The sequence below is a fragment of the Podarcis filfolensis genome (assembly GCF_964270895.1).
Source record: "Podarcis filfolensis genome assembly, chromosome: 16".
Classification (NCBI taxonomy): domain Eukaryota; kingdom Metazoa; phylum Chordata; class Lepidosauria; order Squamata; family Lacertidae; genus Podarcis; species Podarcis filfolensis.
The window spans coordinates 191,715-210,908 of NC_139620.1; the positions used below are offsets into that span (position 1 = coordinate 191,715).

A 19,194-nucleotide genomic window follows, 5' to 3' on the forward strand; every position below is an offset into this window, starting at 1 on the left:
CCTCAGATCAGTTGGAAGCACAGACAACAGTCTCCTTCGGATCAGTTGACATCGCAGACGTCTGCTTGCTTTTTTTTACAGACCATTTAAATTCTGATTTATACAGAAAAGAAACAGTGTTGAAGATGTAATATGTCTGCATATCCTTTGCAGGTAGGTGGGGGAAATAATTCTATTTTGTTTTCAAATAAATTGGTTAGTAAGTTTTATGTTCAATAAACATACTGGGTTTTCCACTCTTGTTTAGCGGAAACTCGGAAAAGTTGTCCCGCTTATTCTCTGGGGAGGGACCTCTGAAACCACCTTAGGCTGAGTTAGACTGCTAGTCCAACTCTCTCCACATTGCCTGCACTGACTGGCAGCAGCTCTCACTCCCAGCCCTTCCTGGAGATGCTGCCGATGGGACCTTCTGCATGCTAAGCAGCTGCTCTGCCACTGAGCCACCTGCCTCCTGACCCCACAGCATCCCCAAAGTGTCACAACAGTGTGATGCAAATCTTGACCATTAAAAGCCTTAAATTGGGGCCCAGGCTAAAGAGCAACAGCACAGTCTGCATCTAGGGGCCCAGTTTTTACCCTACTCCTGAGTAATGGGTCTATCCATGAGGAATCAATCCCTGAAATGGCTCCATTGTTAAGGATAATGGTTTAATTTCCTGAAATGGGAATGTTTGCTTAGGTGGATTTGCTGTGTATTTTTTAGCATGGGGTTTTGCCTTTGGCCGTAGCTCTCTTATGTGATTGGCTGACCGTAAGTCACATGGAAAAGGAATTCCATTCTGTTGTGACTGTTATTCCAGCAACTGTCATTTTTTTAACTGCTTTTTCTGTTGTTCTCTCTGTGTGTGAGTGAGGGACAAGGGCTGCTAGAGAGAGGTTTCTTCATGCTGCTGAGTGCCTGTCAGGGTGACCCGCCTGAAGTCAAGCAGACAGGAAGATCTCGAAATGTTAACAGGGAAAATCCTGTGCAGGATCTCTCTATAAGAAACAAAGTGAATACTGCTGAGGTGAAAGTGAAAACCTTTATACGAAGCTGTAAGGCCTGAGAGAGGTAAAACTCGGGTGCAAGTCTCAAGACAGTTTCGCTTATGTCTAACTAAGACTTCAATCTACAATTCAACTGAGAACATTCCCACGTTTGAATAAGCACAAGATTGTAAATATATTCTTCTCAGTTACGTGTTTTGAAAAGCAAAGCTCTTTTGAATATAAAGAGTCTGGACATGGTATAGTCTTTGCTAAGAAGCTATAAATCACCAACAGAGTGTTATTTAGCTTCCTAGCTGCCCTGGAGAGCCGTTGCTGCCAGTCAGGGTGGGCAGAATGGAGACAAGATAGGCGCAGGGCGGCTGTCCTGGGCTGTTCTGCATGGGGCGGACTCCTTCCCCCTGGAAACCCCCCGGAAGGTGGATTTATGAGCAGCTGCTGTTGGCGCGCTGTCCACTAGGCGGCGCCATTGCCTATGGTTTGGGGAGCAGGTCCCAAGAACGATTCTTTTATGGGGTTCATGGTGGGAGGACGCATCCAAATTTATTCACTCACATTTTACCGGGAAAAGTGGGCGGCGGCGGCGGGGGGACTGGATGTCAACCCCTGTTTGCAACCCGCCCCTCTTTTCCCTCTGATCCGCCTGCCGTTGCCCCTGCTGCGCAAAAGCTGCCTTGACCAGGACAGGTGTGGACGCTCCTCGTGGGCCTCGGGGTCTGGTTTCCAGGGACGGATATTCCCTCCCAAGTTCGGCTGACGGGGAGGCTCCACCACTCCGCAGCGTAGAGTCAAACTATGGAACTCGAGGCCACAAGGTTTCAAGGCAGCATGAAAGCGGGATCACGCAGAGGGCGGGCGGGCGGCCCTGCCTGCCTGCCATAAGTCCGGGATTTCCCGGGCACACGCGGGATTCGTCCGTCGGAAATAGCGTCTGGGCGGGATTTCCGAAAATCGGAAAACCCCGGGCGTATGGCAACCCAAGTCTGAAAGTTGGGGGGGGTGTTTTTAGTTTAAAAACAATTTTCACTCGTTGAAATATGGCAGCCCTAAGTGGCCACGCATTGTGACGGCTGAGCACAAGCTCCACGTTCAGGAGTAGTCTACCTTTGCACCCCATGTGTTGGAGAGCTGCTCTTGCCCTCGGGCTCCGCTTGCGGGCTTCCCAGACTAGGCGTGGCCACTGTGATGCCCCCTCCCTCCCTGAGCCTGATCCAGCCTCTGGGCTCTTTCGGTGGTCCTTCCGAACCTGCTCTGCATTGCTTTCCCCTTCAGTCCCTCTGGCTACCTCGACACCATACAGTGAAAGCGCATCCCCCTCCCCCCCCCAAAAATGAATTCTGGGAACTGTAGGCTTTTTTAAAGGGGGGGTTCTGGGAACTAGCTTTCCGCACCGTTCCCAGGATTCTCTGCAGGAAGCCAAGGGCTTTGAATTTAGATAGGAACCTGTATTCTCCTCTCCAAATTTAGTCCCGTTTTCGTCACGTGGTGAATGAATGGAGAGGAGGCAGAACGGGGAAGGAACTGAGGCGCAGATTCAGAAATTCATCGCGGGGTGGGGGCGGGCAGAATAAGGGGGGCCCGTCGCAGAAAGTGAACGGGAACAGCTGGTCCGCCAGGGGGACAGAAGCTGCACCCCCCCCCGGTTGAGGGCTGCCCTTCACTGGAGGCATTGGCTGGACTCGCAAGATTCCTGCGCTGAGCAGGGAGAGGTTGAGTGGATGACCTCTTGGGTGCCCCTCCCAGCTCAACGATCCAACGAACAGCGCATTGGATCGACATACGCACAAACCGCCCCGCGTACCGGGCGCTGACAGTTGTCAGAGGCTCGCAATTTCCTCTCCTCTCCAGATTTCTTGGCCACCCCCTGCCATCTGAAGCAGGAGGGGGCAGGAAGGGCTCTTCCCTTCTCTTGGCCTTGGAATCCTAGAATCTCAGGGTTAGAAGGGATCCCAAGGGTCATCCAGTCCAACCCCGAGCAACGCAGGAAGCACCGCTGACGCGCCCATGACAGGTGGCCATCAGCCTCTGCTTAAAAACTGCAGAGGAATGTGGGAGCCCCTTCTCGTGTAGAACTGCTCTTACTATCGGGAAGGTCTTCCTAATGTCGGGATCTCCTTCCTTGCCACTGGAGTCGGGGTCCTGCCCTCTGGAGCAGCAGAAGACCAGCTGGCTCCGTCTCCCCTGGGCAGCCCCTCTGGCATTTGCTGCTGGGCTCCGCGCTGCTCCTTCGTCCGCCTTCCCTCGAGTGAGGGGGGGGGAGGGATTAAGGCCAGCCCCCTCCCCTCGGAGCCCTCCTCCTCCTCCTCCTCCTCCCGGCCAGTATGAATAGCGGTGCTGTTGCGCCGGGGCGCTTGTTCGCTGCCCAGGACCGTCCGCCTAGCTCCGGGACTCCGCCTGCTTCTCGGTCTCGTCTCGATCTCGCTGCCGTCCAGCCAGGCTCCCCGGCGGCCATGGAGGCGTTCGTGGGCTCTCGTGCCTTGGGCGAGGAGTCCCTGCAGATGTGGGACCTCAACAAGCGGCTGGAGGCTTACCTGTCGCGCGTGAAGCACCTGGAGGAGGAGAACGAGGGGCTGCGCGCCGAGGTGCAGGGCTTGCGCCTGAGCCCCGTCGAGGGCTCGTGGCGGGCGCGCTACGAGGGCGAGGTGGCGGCGCTGAGGGCCACCCTGGAGCAGGCTTTCCGCGACAAGGCGTCGGCCGAGCTGGCCCGGGACGCGCTGCGCGACGAGGTGCAGCAGGCGACGGGCCGGTGCCAGCGGGAGAGGGCGGCCCGCGACGAGGCCAAGAGGATGCTGTCGCGGAGCAGGAAGGAGCTGGAGGAGGAGCGCCGGGCGCAGCTGTGGCTCCGCGAGAAGGCGGCGCAGCTGGAGCAGGAGGTGCGGGCGCTGGACGAGGCGCACCGGGACGAGAAGGCGGCGCTGGGCCAGGAGGCGGCCGGCGTGGGGAGTCTGCAGAGCGGCCGGCGCGGCGCCCCGACGGCCGAGGGCTGCTTCCAGCCCGCCGAGGTGGAGGACTACGCGCAGCGCCTCTCCAGCATCTGGAAGGGGGCCGCCGAGACCTACAAGGCGGAGGTCTGGCAGCTGGAGGCCGCCCTGGGCGAGGCCAAGGAGAAGCTCTGGAGAGCCACCGAGGGCAACCGGCAGGGCCAGCTGCGCCTCCAGCAGCTGGAGAAGGAGCTGGCCGGCCTGAAGATCCGCAAGGAGGTCCTGGAGGAGAGCCTGGCGCAGCAGTGGCAGCAGCAGCACGGCGAGGCCGGCCAGCTCCAGGTGGGTCAGCAGGAGGGCGGGGTGGGGCGGCCCTCCAGTGCACTGAAGCGAATTGGGCTACATGGCCCTTGGGGGTCCCTTCCGACCCCATGGTTCCAGGTGCAGCTTGTGCGATTTGGGGGCTGGGGGCAGAGACCCCCTCTGCTTGGAAAGGCACCCGAGGAGCGGCAGCAGCAGCGAGAGAACTGCCAGGCGGCTCCTCTAGCGTCCAAGTGACCCGCCCACTAGGGAACCGAGTGGAGATGTTGGGTAGATGGGGCGGCCTGTGGGTTTTATCTGCCCATGAGTCAAAGAGGGTTGAAGCCAAGCCTGGTCACTGAGGGAAGGGGGTTCATAGAGCAATAGAGTTAGGACCTCAAGTGTGGTCAAGTCCAGCCCCTGCAATGCCGGAATCCCGCGCAGAGAATCCCCAAGAGGGGGCCATCTCAGCTCTGCTTAAAACCATCCAGCACGGGAGAGCCTGTCACCTTCCAAGGGGGTCTGTTGCACGTGCAGGACATTGCGCCTGGACCCGTCTGGGCGGGGGGGGGGTCTCCTGCCAGACTCCCTACTCTGAGCGTGCAGGAAGAGGGGAGATCCCAAGAGTCTGCGTCTGTGCCAGGGGGTGGGAGGGGCAAAGCTTTGGCTTTTCCCAGGACAAGAAAACTCCCATTTTACCTTGGACCCTTTTCCACATGCCTGGCCCTTGCTGGGGGTAATAAGAGCCTTCTCTCTTTCCTATCTGCATCAGCTTTCTAGACTGCTGCTGCTTCTTTTCAAAATATTCTCATTTGTGCTGGACCTCCGGCCTGCCCTAGGGTGGGTTTCACTTCTACTCCAGTTTGTATGCTGTTCGCGGGGAGGGTCTCTGCCTAAATGGTCCCTCTCCTCACCTGTGGTGGAGTTTTAGGGGCCCCTCACTGCTCCCTCCATGGCATGAGAGACTATAAGGTCCAGCTGGCCAAAGGGGTCCTGCCTCGTCCAGCCGCCCCTCTTCAGAGTGGCTGCCCGGCTGCCCATCATTCCTGAACTGAATGACCCTTTGCGCCACTTCTGACTCCGCCATTCTGTGATTTGTGCCTCTTTTGTGGTTTGTGTGCCGCCATGGGCTTGGACTCCAGGTGTGGAATCGGGGAGAGATTTGGGGCAAGGAGGGGTGGGGGGACAGGGGGGCAGGGAGGTTGTGGTTCAGGAGCAGGATTGGGATTTCTGCTAATTCTCGCTCACTTGGAAAGAGAGAGAGGTGGTTTTGGAGACAGCCAGGAAGCGGCAGTGTGGAACTTCTGGTCCTCAGATATTGCCGGCCTCCAGCTCCCTTCAGCCTTGACAATGGGTCATGCTGGGGGGAGAGGAAGCTTCAATTGACCACATTGGGGGGGCCCTAAAGGTTCCCCCATGTAAGCTCTTTGGGGAAGCCTGTCTCCATTCCCCCTTCAGCAGGCCCAAGTGATGCTGTGCTGCAAGGCAGAGTGTCACTTTGTCACAAGGCAGACCCTGGAAGGATCACAGAATCCTAGAATTGTCGGGTTGGAAGGGACCTCAGGGGTCATTTAGTCCACCCCCTGGCTGATGTGCCCTGGCGAAGGGTGTCTCCTGAGCCAAAACACCCAGAGGAAATGCTCTCCCTGCTGCCGTGCCCATCATCCTAGTGGGCACCATGAGATTATCTGTACTTCCTGCATTGCGGGGGGTGGGGGTGAACCCTTGGGGCTCTATGGGAGGTGGAGATTCCTCTGGCAATTCCCAGGCCAGGGCCAGGAGCTGCGTCCTTCCCTCCAGTCCGCTTGCCGTGGTGGCTCTTCCGTGAGCTGAGGGAGCCCCCTTGGCTGACAGACGCCTCTGTCTCTCCTCTGCCTCAACAGCTGGCCATCGAGTCCCTGGAGGAGGAGAAGCAGTCCCTGCGGGTCCAGATCGCCCAGGTCCTGGAGGAGCGCCAGCAGCTGATGCACCTCAAGATGTCCCTCAGCCTGGAAGTGGCCACCTACCGGTGAGAGAGCTCATTGCCCCAGGGGCTACTCTGGTGAAAGGTGGGGCCATGTGATGCCTGGGGGGTGCGACACAGGAGCAGACTGGCCCTCTGGCCTCTTCCCGCCCTGGCTTGGCTCCTTGAGTGAACTTCAAAAGAGCCCTGTAGCTGGATCCAGCCAAAGGTGGACCATCTTGTCCAGCCTCCTGTCCTCACAGGGGCCAAATGCCCCAAAGAGCTTGGGAAGTTAGATAGACTGCCTCTGGAGCTGGAGGTTCCATGAGGACCACAAAGATCCTGGCTGCTGTGTCAGGCCAAAGGGAGCCCATCTAGTCCAGCTGTCCGTCCTCGCAGTGGACAACCAGATGCCTTTTTAGGGAAACCTGCAAGTAGGATCCAAGCACAAGGGCAACCCTCTCCCCTCCTGTGGATTCCAGCAACTGGGATTTAGATGCATTGCTGCCTCTTCACTACGGAGGCAGAGCAGAGCCAGCACGGCTGGTAGCCATAGAGAGCCTTCTTTTCCTCCTCAAATTTGCCCGATCCTCTTTAAAAGTCATCCAAGTGGGTGGCCTGCCAGGAAAGTGTCTTCAAGTGGTGAGTCTTGCCTCTTGCTAGCCTCAGTGAAGGTGCAGGAGGAGAAGAGAGGGATGTGAGAGAGAGAGAGAGCTGGGTGTGGAAACCTCCGGCTTTTGCATGGCTGGCATGTGGAGAGGCATCTCAGTTGCTCTGCCCACCTTTTGCCCCTGGCCCCGCCCATTGCTGGCATGCGGCCCCTGGGAGGCTCCTCACAAGGAGAGGCAGCCCTTGGTCTGATAAAGCTTCTCTGTTTCTGATTTTGGAGGCCCAGAGGAGGCCGGGGGGGGGGGGCGACCCTTGGATCTCAGCCGCTGCCTCCTTCAGGGAAGGGCAAGTAGGGAACAGGATCTGGCCCATGAGCCTGACGTTTGCCACATGTGAATGTTAGACTGACTCACCCCTGCTAAAAAAGCAATACAGCTCTTTAAAAAAAGAAAGAAAAAGAGGGGAGCAGCAGCAACTCTCCCCTCCACCTTTCCAGAGACCCTTCCCCATTTTGATTGATTTAATTGATTTCTACAGCTCTGTGATTCTGTGGTTTATTTCTACACCAATTTCCATTCAAGCGAATCCCAAAGTAGCTGATAAGCAACAGTAACTTAACAGCACATCACAAGTGCAACATAAATAACAAATAATCAGTAAAAGAATTCTGATCTATAAAACTGCACTAAAACTTCAGCAACTCAAATAACAACAACTACAAAGGGAAGCATCCCAATTACAACATAAGTTGCATTATATGATTAACAAATAACCAGTAAGGCATTTATGATCCAAAAAGCAATATTAACAAAACAGCAACTAAAAAAATCCCCCTTCTTCACCACTTGTTCCTGGAAAGGCAGAAGCAGACTCTATAAAAGGCCTCTTCCAGGCGTCTCCTCTAACTCTCCCCAGTTGGGTGAAGCGTCTGGGCTTTGGCACCCTGCTTTCCAGGCTGTGTACTGGGTGCCCCCCCAAGGGGAAGGAAGAGGGCCCCCCCAAAAAACACCCACAGCCCCTTCTCTCCATTCCTGGGGCCTGTTTTCTCTTCTCCCTCGACCCCCAGAGACCCCTCCTCCTCCTGGGAACTGGGCTCGGGTTCACAAGCCCCTCCCCGCATGGCTCCTCCAGGACAAAAGAGGGCTGGCCGCTGAGGGGGTTCAGCGCTGCCATTAGCATGAGAAAGGGGGGCCCTGTCTAGGAGGAGGAAGAGGAGGCAGCAGAGGCTGCCCATGACATCACCCCAATGGGCCCCAAATGCAGCTGCAAAGGATGTCGGAGCAAGGTTTCACACCCCTCTGTGTGGCTGGGAATGACTCTCTTAACATGCTCAGAAATCTCCTGGCGTGTTTTAAGTGACGAGGTGGGGGCTTTGCAGGCTCCACGCCTCCACAGGCACTGCAGCAGTTGGTGGCTTATTTTGCTGGAAGACTCAGGTCAGATAAAAGAAAGGGCTTCCCCACCCTGTATAAACTGTGGAACTCCCTTCTGCAAGAGGCAGGGGGGGCCGTCAGCTTGGGTGGCTTTAAAAGTGGGCTGACAAGTTCATGGAGGAGGAGGAGGAGGAGGAGGAGAGGGCTCTTGACGGCCACCAGCCTTGATGTCTAAGCTCTGCCTCCACAGCTGGAGGCAAAAATGCTTCTGAATCCCAGTAGCTGGAAATGGCCGGAGGGGAGAAAATGCTCTTGTGCTGGGATGCTGCTTGCAGGTTTCCCATGGAGGCATCTGCTTGACCACTGGGGGAGCAGGAGGCTGGGCTGGCTGGGCCAGGGTCCGGATCCAGCAGGCTCTTCCGAGGTTCTGATGGCCTTCCTCTGCCCCCTCTAAAATGGGTTCTGTGCGAGAACAAATCTTGAAGGATTCGGTTCAGTGGAGGGGGAAGAGGGGGGCTGGCTCTGTGGTGAGAAAGGCCACCTTTTGCAGGCCAAAGGTCCAACACAGCACGGGCAGCATCTCCCAACAGGGCTGGGGAGAGGCTCCCCTGCAGAGCGGCTGCTGCCCGTCAGGGCCAAGGGAAGTCAGCTAGAGGGGCCTGGGATATTAAAGAAGCTTGCAGTGCCCCCAATGCAGGCAAGTGCCCTGTCTTCTCCCCAGAGACCCCCACAAACCAACTAGCCCCTCTCCCACTTTTCTTTCCAGGACCCTCCTGGAGGCTGAGAGTACCAGGCTGCAGATCCCAGCTGCCGACTTCAAACTGATCAGTGGCATCAGAGGTATGTATAAGCAGGGCAGAGAGAGAGAAAGATGGAGGGAGAATGAATGACCGGAATGGCAATAATCCCATGGGAGAAAAGAGGCTTATTAGGACTGCAGAGCTGGAAGGGAACCCCAAGGGTCATCTAGTCCAACCCCACTGGAATGCAGGGATCACAAGCTAAAGAAATGTTTTGCGTCTCTGTTCTCTCTACAGATGGGAAGCTGGAGTTGAGCAACGGCCTGTCCCTGGACAGAGGCCACCTGGGCCCCCGAGACCCCTGGCTGAGCCCAGCCACCTTCCCGAAGGCCAGCACAAAGCCCCGGATGCCCAGGGTCCAGAATGAGTCCTCAGTGGGCAGCTTCACTTCCTCTGCGCCCCCCAAGAGCAGGAGCCCCTTGGCCAGGGATTTCCAGAAGGCCAGCACCATCCTCCCGGATCCCTCCACCATAAGTTTTGAGGACCCCTTGCCAGCCAAAGACGTCCTGGCTCCCGTCGACTTGCCCGCTTTTGAGCAGACTGAGGTCTGGACGGCCACCCAAATCACAGCTGTCTCCCAGTCACTCTTGCACGAGTCCCTTCCGCCTTTCGACGCTGCGGCTCCTGACGCCTTGGAAGAATCCAGCTTGGGCACCGAGCAGAGACTCCAGGCGGCCGGAGCCATGAGGGGTGGCAGAGAGACTGAAGCAGGAGAGAAGGAAGGACTTTGTGAGGAGGAGGAGGAAGAAGAGGAGGAGGAAGAGCAAGAAGAGCAGTGTCTCAGCAATGAGCCAGCAGGGGAGACCACGACCCAGAATGGTCCTTACCCTGACCGGCTGGTCACAGAAGCATTGGAAATCGCACTCAAAGTAGTCAATGGGGCAGATGTCCGGCCAGAGACCGGCTTCCTTGAGGGCTCCAACTCCCCAAACAGCCTCCCTCTGGACGGCTCTCCCCCCTTAGAAGATGAAGGCAGAGCAGACCCTCCTCCCAGTACAGAGTTGGTGAAAGAAGCTGCAGAGAAAGTGCTGAAAGAGCCCACAGGGGACACTCTGTCAGGGGCAGACCTTATGTGGGGCATCCGAGGCTCTGAAGATCCCCCAGAGGCGAACGGCAGCCCCGGTGAGGCCTGCGCAGAGCAGCATGAAGGAGAGACTCAGGGGGCTCTGGCAACAGACCCCCCAACTCCACAAGAAACGGAGTTGCTGGAGGTAGAAGGGGAGGCCAGGGAAACTGCAGACGGCGGCCCGGTCACCGGGAGGATCGAGGCCTACCAGGAAGTGGTGCCTCCGGGAGAGGAAGGCGAGGAGCTCCCGCCGTCATGTAGCCCAGAGCATGGCGGGCACAGCAATGAGGAGGTGCCCGAGTGCCCAGAAGGGGCAGGTGCCCTGGGCAAAGATGCGGCTGTGGCGGTGAGGGAGGGGAAGGAGAGCTGGGACCCTGGCGCCAGCAGCCCCCCAGAGGAGCAGGCAGGTGCCACGGGAGGGTACCTGGAGGAAGCGGAAGACCTGGAGGTGGTGAGCACAGAAGCCCTGCACCTGTCGGAGGATGAGGAAAGGAGGGAGCTGTGGAGCCCCTCCAAGGAGAACGAGGAGGAGGACTTGCAGGCGCTGGAGGGGGAGCTCCTGCAGGCAGAAGAGTTTGTTGCTTGTGAGAACGTGGCACCACTGAGCCACGTGGCGGCAGAGAGTTGCTCAGAGCAACCCTTTCTTCAGCTGGAGCAGGCACAGCTCCAGGCGCCAGGAGCCCCTCTGGAAGAGAAGGATTTGGCCCTGCGGGAGGGAGAGGTGGGAGAGGCATCCCAGGAACCTGACGCCTTTCCTGCAGAGGAGACCCCCTTGGCAGAAGAACACTCCGCAAGGGAGGAAGGAGAGAACGTGGAAGGGGAGCCCAGAATGGTGGAAAGTGCAAGGGATGCTGAGGGGGGCAAAGAGAGGGGGGAGGAGGAGGGAGACATCCCCAGGCCCCCGAGAGAGGATGGGTTGGGGAATGAGGATGTCAGGGAGAAGCAGGGCTTCTCAGACACGGAGCCTGTCTGCTCCCAAGAGATGGAGGTTGCCTTGCGAGGCGAGGATGTCCCGGAGCAAGGAGAGATCTCCAAGGCAGAGGAGCAGGATGTGGCAGGAGATGCTTCGGAGGAGCAGCAGCAACTGGCAGAGGAGGAGGAGGGAGCAGGAGAAGGAGGAGGAGAGATCCCAGCAGCTGCTCTTGACGCTGACAGAGACATCCAGGAGGGAAGCTTGGTGGTGGGCCCAGAAGCCTCCAAGGCTGAAAGGGAAGAGGAGGAGGAGGCAGGCATTCTAGAGATGGAAGAAATAGCAGCCCCCTTGGAGACAAAGGACCTGCCATGGTGCCCGGAAGCGGAACAGGACGAGGCCGATGGGCAGGCAGAGGAAGAAGAGCAAGCAGTGGCCAGAGTAGAAGAGGTTCTCCAAAGTCAGCTGGCCACCCACCTGGGCGAAAGCCTGGCCCGCCCTGCTGACAAAGAGGTGGAGGTTCCCCCAGAAGTGCAGGGCAGCCCCACTGACGGGTTTGAGGGCAAGGACCAGGCCGACACCAGCTATGGTCAGTCGCAAAGTGAGTCTTTGGGGTCTGAGGACTCCCTTGAATCTTGGGACAGCTCCCCAAATGCCAGCCGTGAGACCGAGGGGATTGAGAAGGGCCTGGAAAGTGGCAAACCGATTATGCTGGAGGAGACTCTGCCGGATCACACCCCCTTGCATCTGTATGAGGGGCAGATGTTGCCTGCCTCTGGGGAGCCCCAACAAACGCCTCCAGAGAGCCAAGAGGCTGCAGAACTGCCTCTTGTGACCCAAGATGGATCTACGTCTTTAGAAGAGGTGCAACATCCTCCAGCAGAGGACGAGAGTTTGCACAGCCCCCCAACAGAGGAGAACATCAACAAACAAGAAGGTGCAGAAGAGGAAGGGGGATGCGCCATAGAAGCTGCTCCCATCCAAGGCACAGACGATCCCAAAGTTTCAGAAAAACCTACGACAGATGCTCTGGAACTCATCGGAAGTGATGGAAACCTACTTGAAGAAGACTCCAAAGTGCTCAGAGGGGAGGAGGTTGCAAAGGACTCTGCACAGTCGGACGCAGAATCTGAGAAAGAGTTAGCTGGTGGGGAAGTCCCCCAGAAAGGAGGCGAGGTAGAAGAAGAAGCCCAGTTTGTAGAACAGTTCTGTGAGGAAGAACTTGGCCAGGATTTTGCTTGGGGACCAGAGGAGGACAGCACTTTCCAAGTAGAACGGCTGGATCCCAGCAACATGGAGGAAAATGCCTTTGCAGAAGGGGATGGTCCATTGGAGCTGGGTGACCAGGGCGACACAGAGGCTGAAGGTGGCCACAAGGTTTCTCCCCTGACCAGCGTGGCTGACTTGGGTGAAATTGTGCTGGAGGGGGAAGAAGGGTCTTTGGATATGCAGGGAGGAGACCTCACGGGACCAGAGGCTCCAGCATGTGGCAAGGATGAAGATTTGCCCTGTGCCCAGGAGACAACGGACCTTGAAATCTGCAGAAGAGAAGACCAGGTCCCACAGGAAGATGTGGCTGAGGGGGACCCACGTGGCGAGGATCTCCCAGGTGAGACAGTTGCAAGCATCTCAAGAGAGAGCATGAAAGATGCTGACATCCTGGAGATCGTGGAACAAGCTCTGGAGTTCAACCAGGAGCTGATCAAGGCAGCTGAGCCGTGTGTTGAGGCCGAACCAACAGTGACAGGAGGGGAGGAAGGTCCATCCCTGGAGAATGAGGAAGAGGAGAGCCAGGCTGCACCAATTGCCTTGCCCGATGTCAGTGACTCCCAGGTCCCCACAGAGGCCCCAGAAATCTCCTTCCCCGATGCCAAAGACCCAACAGAATCAGGTCCTCTGTGGGCTGACAGCAATGCTAATGGGCTGCAGCAAGACCCCGGCGTTGCCAATTTCACAGAGGAGATCCTGAATGGGATTGGGGTCCTCCAGCCTGGTGAGACAGAGTGCAATGGAGGCATCTCTGAGGAAGAACCAATGAAGAAGGTTACCATCACCCAGCAGTTCCTCAGGGAGGAGCTGGACAAGCCCTCCGCGGTGGAGGTGACAGCAGACCAGAGATCGCCTCAAGTGCCGTCCCATGAAGAGACACCAAGGATCGAAGATGTGGAGCCGGAAGTTCATGAGAAGGTTCTGCTGGGACATGGCAAAGGCCTGGAGGCCACGGATCCCAATGAGAACCTCTTTGTCGACATCTTGCAGGCTGCCTGTGTCAAAGGGGGGAAGGGCGCTGATCCAGGGGCTGTCTCCATCCCACCACACTTTGGGGATGAAGTTCTCCGCCTGGAGTCCAACCAGCACCTGAACTTCCGGACAGAAGAGGAGGAGGAGCAGAGATGGTCTTCAGAAGACAACTGAAACCCTGCCTTTGTCCCTCCCAGCAGCTGACTCCTGCCAGAGGCAAAGCAAGATCTCTAGGGGACCAGGAGATCACTCTCTTCCCATGCCCCACAACCTCCACCACCTTTTTAGATTTTGTTTTTCTAGATGCCATACTACCATTTTTCATTTAAAAAATAAAAATAGGCCGTCAAATTGACAATCAAAAGCTTTGATTAGATAGAACTCTTCTTTTTTAAAAAAACCTCCTTTGAGACTTTATGGTAGCGATGTTAAAAACCTCCTGTTTGTTGGAGTGAGCATTCGAGCCCAGTGCCTTATAGGGTGGCAGAATATAGGGCCAGGGTTTTAATCACGATAGGCCTCCCCTTCCCCTGAAAGTGGACCCGGTTGTTTGGGAGAGGGGGCAGTCCAAAGCCTTGTGACACCTGTGGGCCTGGCTGCTACTGTGGGGGAAGCGGCTGGATCTAACACCTCAGTGCCAACACTCGAGCCCTCTGGACCTTAGCGCCTTCAATCCTCCGACCGTCAGCCTCCCCCAAGTTACGTTGCAAAAAACAAACCCCCAACGCAGCTTGGCACATCCCCTTTTCAGTATTTTGTGGCTGGCACAGCAATTCTTAAGCTCCTCGACCCACAGATCAAGGTATCGCTGAGCTGGGTCCCACCCTCCTCGCTGTCTGACCGCCTCCTGCTTCTTTGGGGCCTGATAGTTTATGGAGATTAAAAAGTGGGTTTTAAGCTGCAAAAATGTTGGTTTCTGTGCAAGTCAGGCCAATGTCTCCCAAGTGCAAATTTGAAGGGAGTGTGCGTCTTCAGGGGCTGCTTTGAAGTTCACCCTATAAGCAAGCCAGCAAGAGGAGTGTTTGCAGAAGGCCTGGGGCAGGCAGCAGATCCTGGGGTGTGGAGGGGCTGGTGGTTTGGTGTGGACCCTGTTAGTTGCAGAGAGAGATGCAGCTGCTCCCTGGCCTTGAGATGCAGGACTTAAGAATTCTGCTGCTTTGTTGCCTTCAGATATGGAGCCAGCAAGACGGACCCCCGGCTTCCTACGACTGAGCCTCCTTGATAAGCTAATAAAAGCAATTTGTTTCCCACCACTTGCAAACTCACAGCGTCTTCTTTTTAAAACTGGACTTTTACAAAGAATGTGTGATTTGCAAAGCATTATATTTTGATGTGGCTTTTTCTTTGGGTGGGTGTGGGAGGGAGAGAGACAGAGAACACAGGGCACATGGGCTTGTCAAAGAAAATAGGCTGGTGATCTCAAAGAGGTCTTTGAATGCAAGTCTTCATTTCCAAAGTGGGGGGCTGTGGTTCTCCAGGGGTTGCAGAACGACCCTTGTCCCCACCCCTTTCCATCAACCGTGCTGGCTGCTGGGGCTGGTAGGATATGGAGGCCAACATCTGGAGGGGCACAGATGTCATAGAATCATAGGGACCCCTAAAGGCCATCTAGTCCAACTCCCTGCAATGCAGGAACCACAGCTAAAGAATCTCTGACTAGCATCTGGTTAAATACCATTAAGGAAGGAGTCCCCCACCTTCCAAGGGAGTCCATTCCGCTGTCAAATGGCTCTTGCCCTCAGAAAATTCTTCCTAAGTTCTTCTTTTCTTGCCATTTGAATCCATTGGTTTGTCCTACCTTCCAGAGCAGGTGAAAACAAGCTTGCTCCCTCTTCTATGTGACAGCCCTTCAGCTATCTGAAAATGGCTGCCATATCTCCTCTGAGTCTCCTCTTCTCCAACTCCCTCCACCGTTCCTCATAAGGCTTGGTTTTCAGGCCCTTGATCATCTTGGCTTCCCTCTTCTGCACACCGTCCAGCTTGTCTACATCCTTCTTAGCTTGTGGTGCCCAGAACTGGACACAGTAGTCCACCCTCCCTGCCACAAAGAGGTGCCTTCCTTGAACTTAGACATGATGATCAGGCCAAGGGCCTACTGAGGCCAGCAGTTCCGAGTGGTCAACCAGGTGCCCTGATGGGAAGCCCATACGCCAGAGGTCAGGAGCCCAGGTGTTGCCCGGTCCTTCTTGCATGACCCCACTTCCTGCCTAGAGGATTGTGCCTAGCCATCATGACTAACATGAGCCATTAAGCAACTTTGTTCTCCTCTGCTGTGAATTTGTCTGGCTCCCTTTGAAAGCCACCACTGCATCCGAGAGCAGCGACTTCCACATGTTTAACTGCCTGTGAAAATGTCCTCCATCCTGAATCTTCCAGTGTTCAGCTTCGCTGCAGGACTTCATGACCTTCTGTGGCACAGTGGGAAGTATGTCAGACTAAGACCTGGGAGACCATGAAGCTCACTGGGTGTGACCTCTCAGCCTAGCCTACCTGCAGGGTTGTTGCTGGCGGAATTAAATGTGGGGTCGGGGGTAAGAACCATGTATTCCACATTGAGTTCTTTGGAGGAAAAGGCGGAATGGGAGAGCCAGTGTGGCATGAAGGTTAGAGTGTTGGACTAGGACTGGGGGAGCAGGGTTCAAATTCCCACTCAGCCATGAAGCTCACAGGATGACCTTGGGCCAGTCACCATCTCTTAGCCCAACCTACCTCTTCACAGGGTTGTTGAGAGGGTGAAATGGGGAGGGGGACCACCATGTACACCACCATGAGATTGTTGGAAGAGAAAGGTGATATAGTCAATCAATCAATCCACCCCTACAGTTTAGCCCCTGCCTCTTCATCCACTCTAGAACTCCAAGTGGTGCTCATTCACATCAACCCGAATGGAAACTGGCCACCCAACCTGGCACAGATGCAGACCTGGGGTGTGTGTACGTCTGGCTGGCTTCAGGGGGCTTCAGCCCAGACCCCCTGGGAACACAGCAAATTTCTGCAAAACTTGACTCACCATGAGGAAGCCTCCTAAAGTCTCTGAGCCAAGGAGGATCCCTAGAGGAGAAACCTCCCTCCCCTGGTGGGGATGTTCCCTGGCCAGCATCCTGCCTTTGTGGAAAGGGTGGCAGACAGGGAGGGGGGAGATGGTTGCATCTTTTTATAGCCAGGGCCAGAAAGCAGGACTGATGGAGGGCCTCAGATATGCAGGTGGCTGATGCAACCTCATCTCCCTGGAGGGCAGGAATATTTTGGGAAGCAGGGAAGGGACTTAAATGCTTCCGACTTCTCTCCCCCTGCTGGGACTGAGAGCAGGCAATGCCAGTGGGGCTGAGAAGAGGGTCCCTGCATCCCCTGGGGGCAGGCAGAAGGGTTTTCCCTGCCGGCTGCATTGTGAGGCTGACTTTGAGGTCCTGGGTCCCCATTCCTTCTCCTCTTCTCCTTTAATTAATTTAAAAATCATGAAAAGGAAAAAAACATTACAGCTGGTGACACACTATTATACACTTCGAAAACAAACTGACATACTGATAAAGCCCTAAAGAAAGAGAGAGTAAATAAATAAATAAAACAAAAGTAGGCAATGGTGGATCTGCGTGGATCCAAGAGTCGACTCTATCCTAGCAGAAGGCGGCGTCCGATGTTCTAGAAAGAAGGAAAGAAATTCAGCAGGTTTATGAAAGGGTGACTGGATTGGAAAAAGGTAGAGAGCCCATGAAGGCGCAGGGCAAAACAACCAGAATGATCAGGGTTGGGATGGATGTCCTCTCAGTGTCCCTTTCAGCCCTGTAAATTGTATAGCTGTATGACTGGAGTCTACATAAGAGGAGAATCACAGATCATTTTATTTAAGTAAACAGCATGATCCATCGCCCTTTTGTTGGGAGGAGGGTTTTCTACAAACTAACAAGATGGGTAGGACAAGTGACTTGTTGCCATAGGGCATAGTGGTTGGGGATCCTTCTGAAAGGGGACGAGTCTCTCTGCCCTGGCCAGAGGTGATGCCATCGTGGTGTCTGTGGGTCAGAGGGGAGGGGCAGGTTGGCAGCTGGAGTTGGCAAAGACACAGTGACCCAATTTTCTCAGCTCTGGCTCTGGCTCCCCACCACCACCACGAAATCCAAGGGGGGAGCAGGATCTTTCCCAACCCAAGGGCCACATTCCTTCATGTGCAACCTGCTGGGTGGGTGTGGCCAGAGGCTAAAGTGGGCAGAGCCATGGATGTGCCAGAGGTTTCTCTGCTCCCCACTTCTCCATCATCTATCCAGGCCAGCAAGGAGGGTACAAAGGAAGACCATGTGTGTGTGTGTGTCACTCGGCCCTCGGGGATAAATCGTACCAGCCTTAACTGTTAATGTGATCAATCATTCATCTTATTATTTACTCTATTCCTCAGTCGTCCTTCACCAGTTGAGACCCCAGGGGGGTTTACCACATATTCAATACATTCAATATAACATATAAAAAGCATATATCATTACAGTACAAACTCTTTAATTTTTATTCCCTTTCGAAACATAACTTTTAGGATGGCAGCCATTCTGTTGGCCAAAAGGCGAGAGAAAGAGAGGTTTTGCTATCCTTTTGAAGGGACTGTTGCATCTAGTCCAGCCTCCTGATCTCTCAGTGGCCAAATGTCTCTGAGAACCTACATAAGCAGATCCTGCAGATGAAGCCAATGGCCCACCTAGTCCAGCCTCCTCTGAGGAAACCCACAAGCAGAATCTGAGCAGGAGAACTTTTGTCACCTCCTTTAACTCTTTCCAGCCCAGCTGGGTGCTAACAAGGATGCTACATCTGAGAGCTGCTAGCCGAACTCACCTATTTTTCCTCCTCCCTCCCCAATCCCTTTTCCTTTTGTGCTGTGGTCTTTTTATATTGTATTTGGAACTGCCTTGAGGGGAGTCTTCTTCTTTGGCTGGCCAAAAGAAATTGGCTTCAAAATAAATAAATTAAAATGCTTTAAATAAATAAATGACAAGGCTGTTTTGAGGTATGGCATGCGGTGCCCACCCCTGGCACTGCCACGGCATGCCATTCCAAAAAGCGCATTACATGGCATGCCTCAATTGGGCCTTTTGTGATGGCGCCGCTGAGTCACGGGAGGCAGAGAAAGGGCTGCCTTTGTGCTCCCTGGAGGGGAAAGGGTCTGAGTCACCCAAAGCCTGGCTTGGAGGTGGCTGGGTGGGCTGGAGAATAAAAACAGGCGGGTGTGTGTGTGACGAGGATTTCTCTCTCTCTCTGGCTTTTCTGTTTAGATGACCAAGACAGAGAAACACAGACTAGTGGTCAAGTTATGGACAGCATGAATATGTGCAGTTTGGAGACGGGGGATAGAGAAAAGAAAGATGGGTTTGACTCAGTGTAGTCTCGCTTTAAAGCATTAGTTAACGAGAGTCCCCCGAGGTCCCTTGTATTCTCAGTCACAACAGCCACTATGGAGAAATTATCTTTTAACACTTTAGTTCAAAGTATTCACTGTGGGGGGACGTGGGTGGTGCTGTGGGTTAGACCACAGAGCCTAGGACTTGCCAATCAGAAGGTCGGGGGTTCAAATCTGTGATAGGGTGAGCTCCCATTGCTCGGTCCCTGCTCCTGCCAACCTAGCAGTTCAAAAGCATGTCAAAGTGCAAGTAGATAAATAGGTACCGCTCCGGCAGGAAGGTAAACGGCGTTTCCGTGCACTGCTCTGGTTCGCCAGAAGTGGCTTAGTCCTGCTGGCCACATGACCCAGAAGCTGTACACCGGCTCCCTTGGCCAACAAAGCGAGATGAGTGCCGCAACCCCAGAGTCGTCCACGACTGGACCTAACAGTCAGGGGTCCCTTTACCTTTTTATTCACTGTGGGTGTGAGCTTAATCCATAATGTAAAAGATTTTCCATCTGCTTTGATGCCACGTGCACCACTGCATACAAGACTTTAGCATCTGTGCATGTGTTTGTGCTGGTAGGCAACAATTTCAGCACAAACACAATGGAAAACTTTTTTTAAAAAAAAATCCAATAAAAATTGAAATAAACAAACAGAAAGAGGATAAGAGAGAAGTTTCT

The 19,194-nt window shown here is 54.9% G+C and overlaps 1 protein-coding gene across 2 annotated transcripts; it reads left to right on the plus strand.

Moving 5' to 3' along the window:
- On the plus strand, positions 1-14,402 carry NES (nestin). Of its 2 annotated transcripts, none has more exons than XM_083590909.1 (4): positions 1-153; positions 6,092-6,216; positions 8,899-8,972; positions 9,170-14,402. In XM_083590909.1, the coding sequence occupies exons 1-4, from the start codon at positions 133-135 to the stop codon at positions 13,321-13,323; spliced, it is 4,374 nt and encodes a 1,457-aa protein (XP_083447035.1). In that variant the 5' UTR covers positions 1-132; the 3' UTR covers positions 13,324-14,402. The 2 variants fall into 2 exon arrangements, with proteins under 2 accessions (XP_083447035.1, XP_083447034.1); XM_083590908.1 differs by lacking the exon at positions 1-153 and adding an exon at positions 2,185-4,250.
- The last annotated feature ends 4,792 nt before the right edge of the window (positions 14,403-19,194 follow it).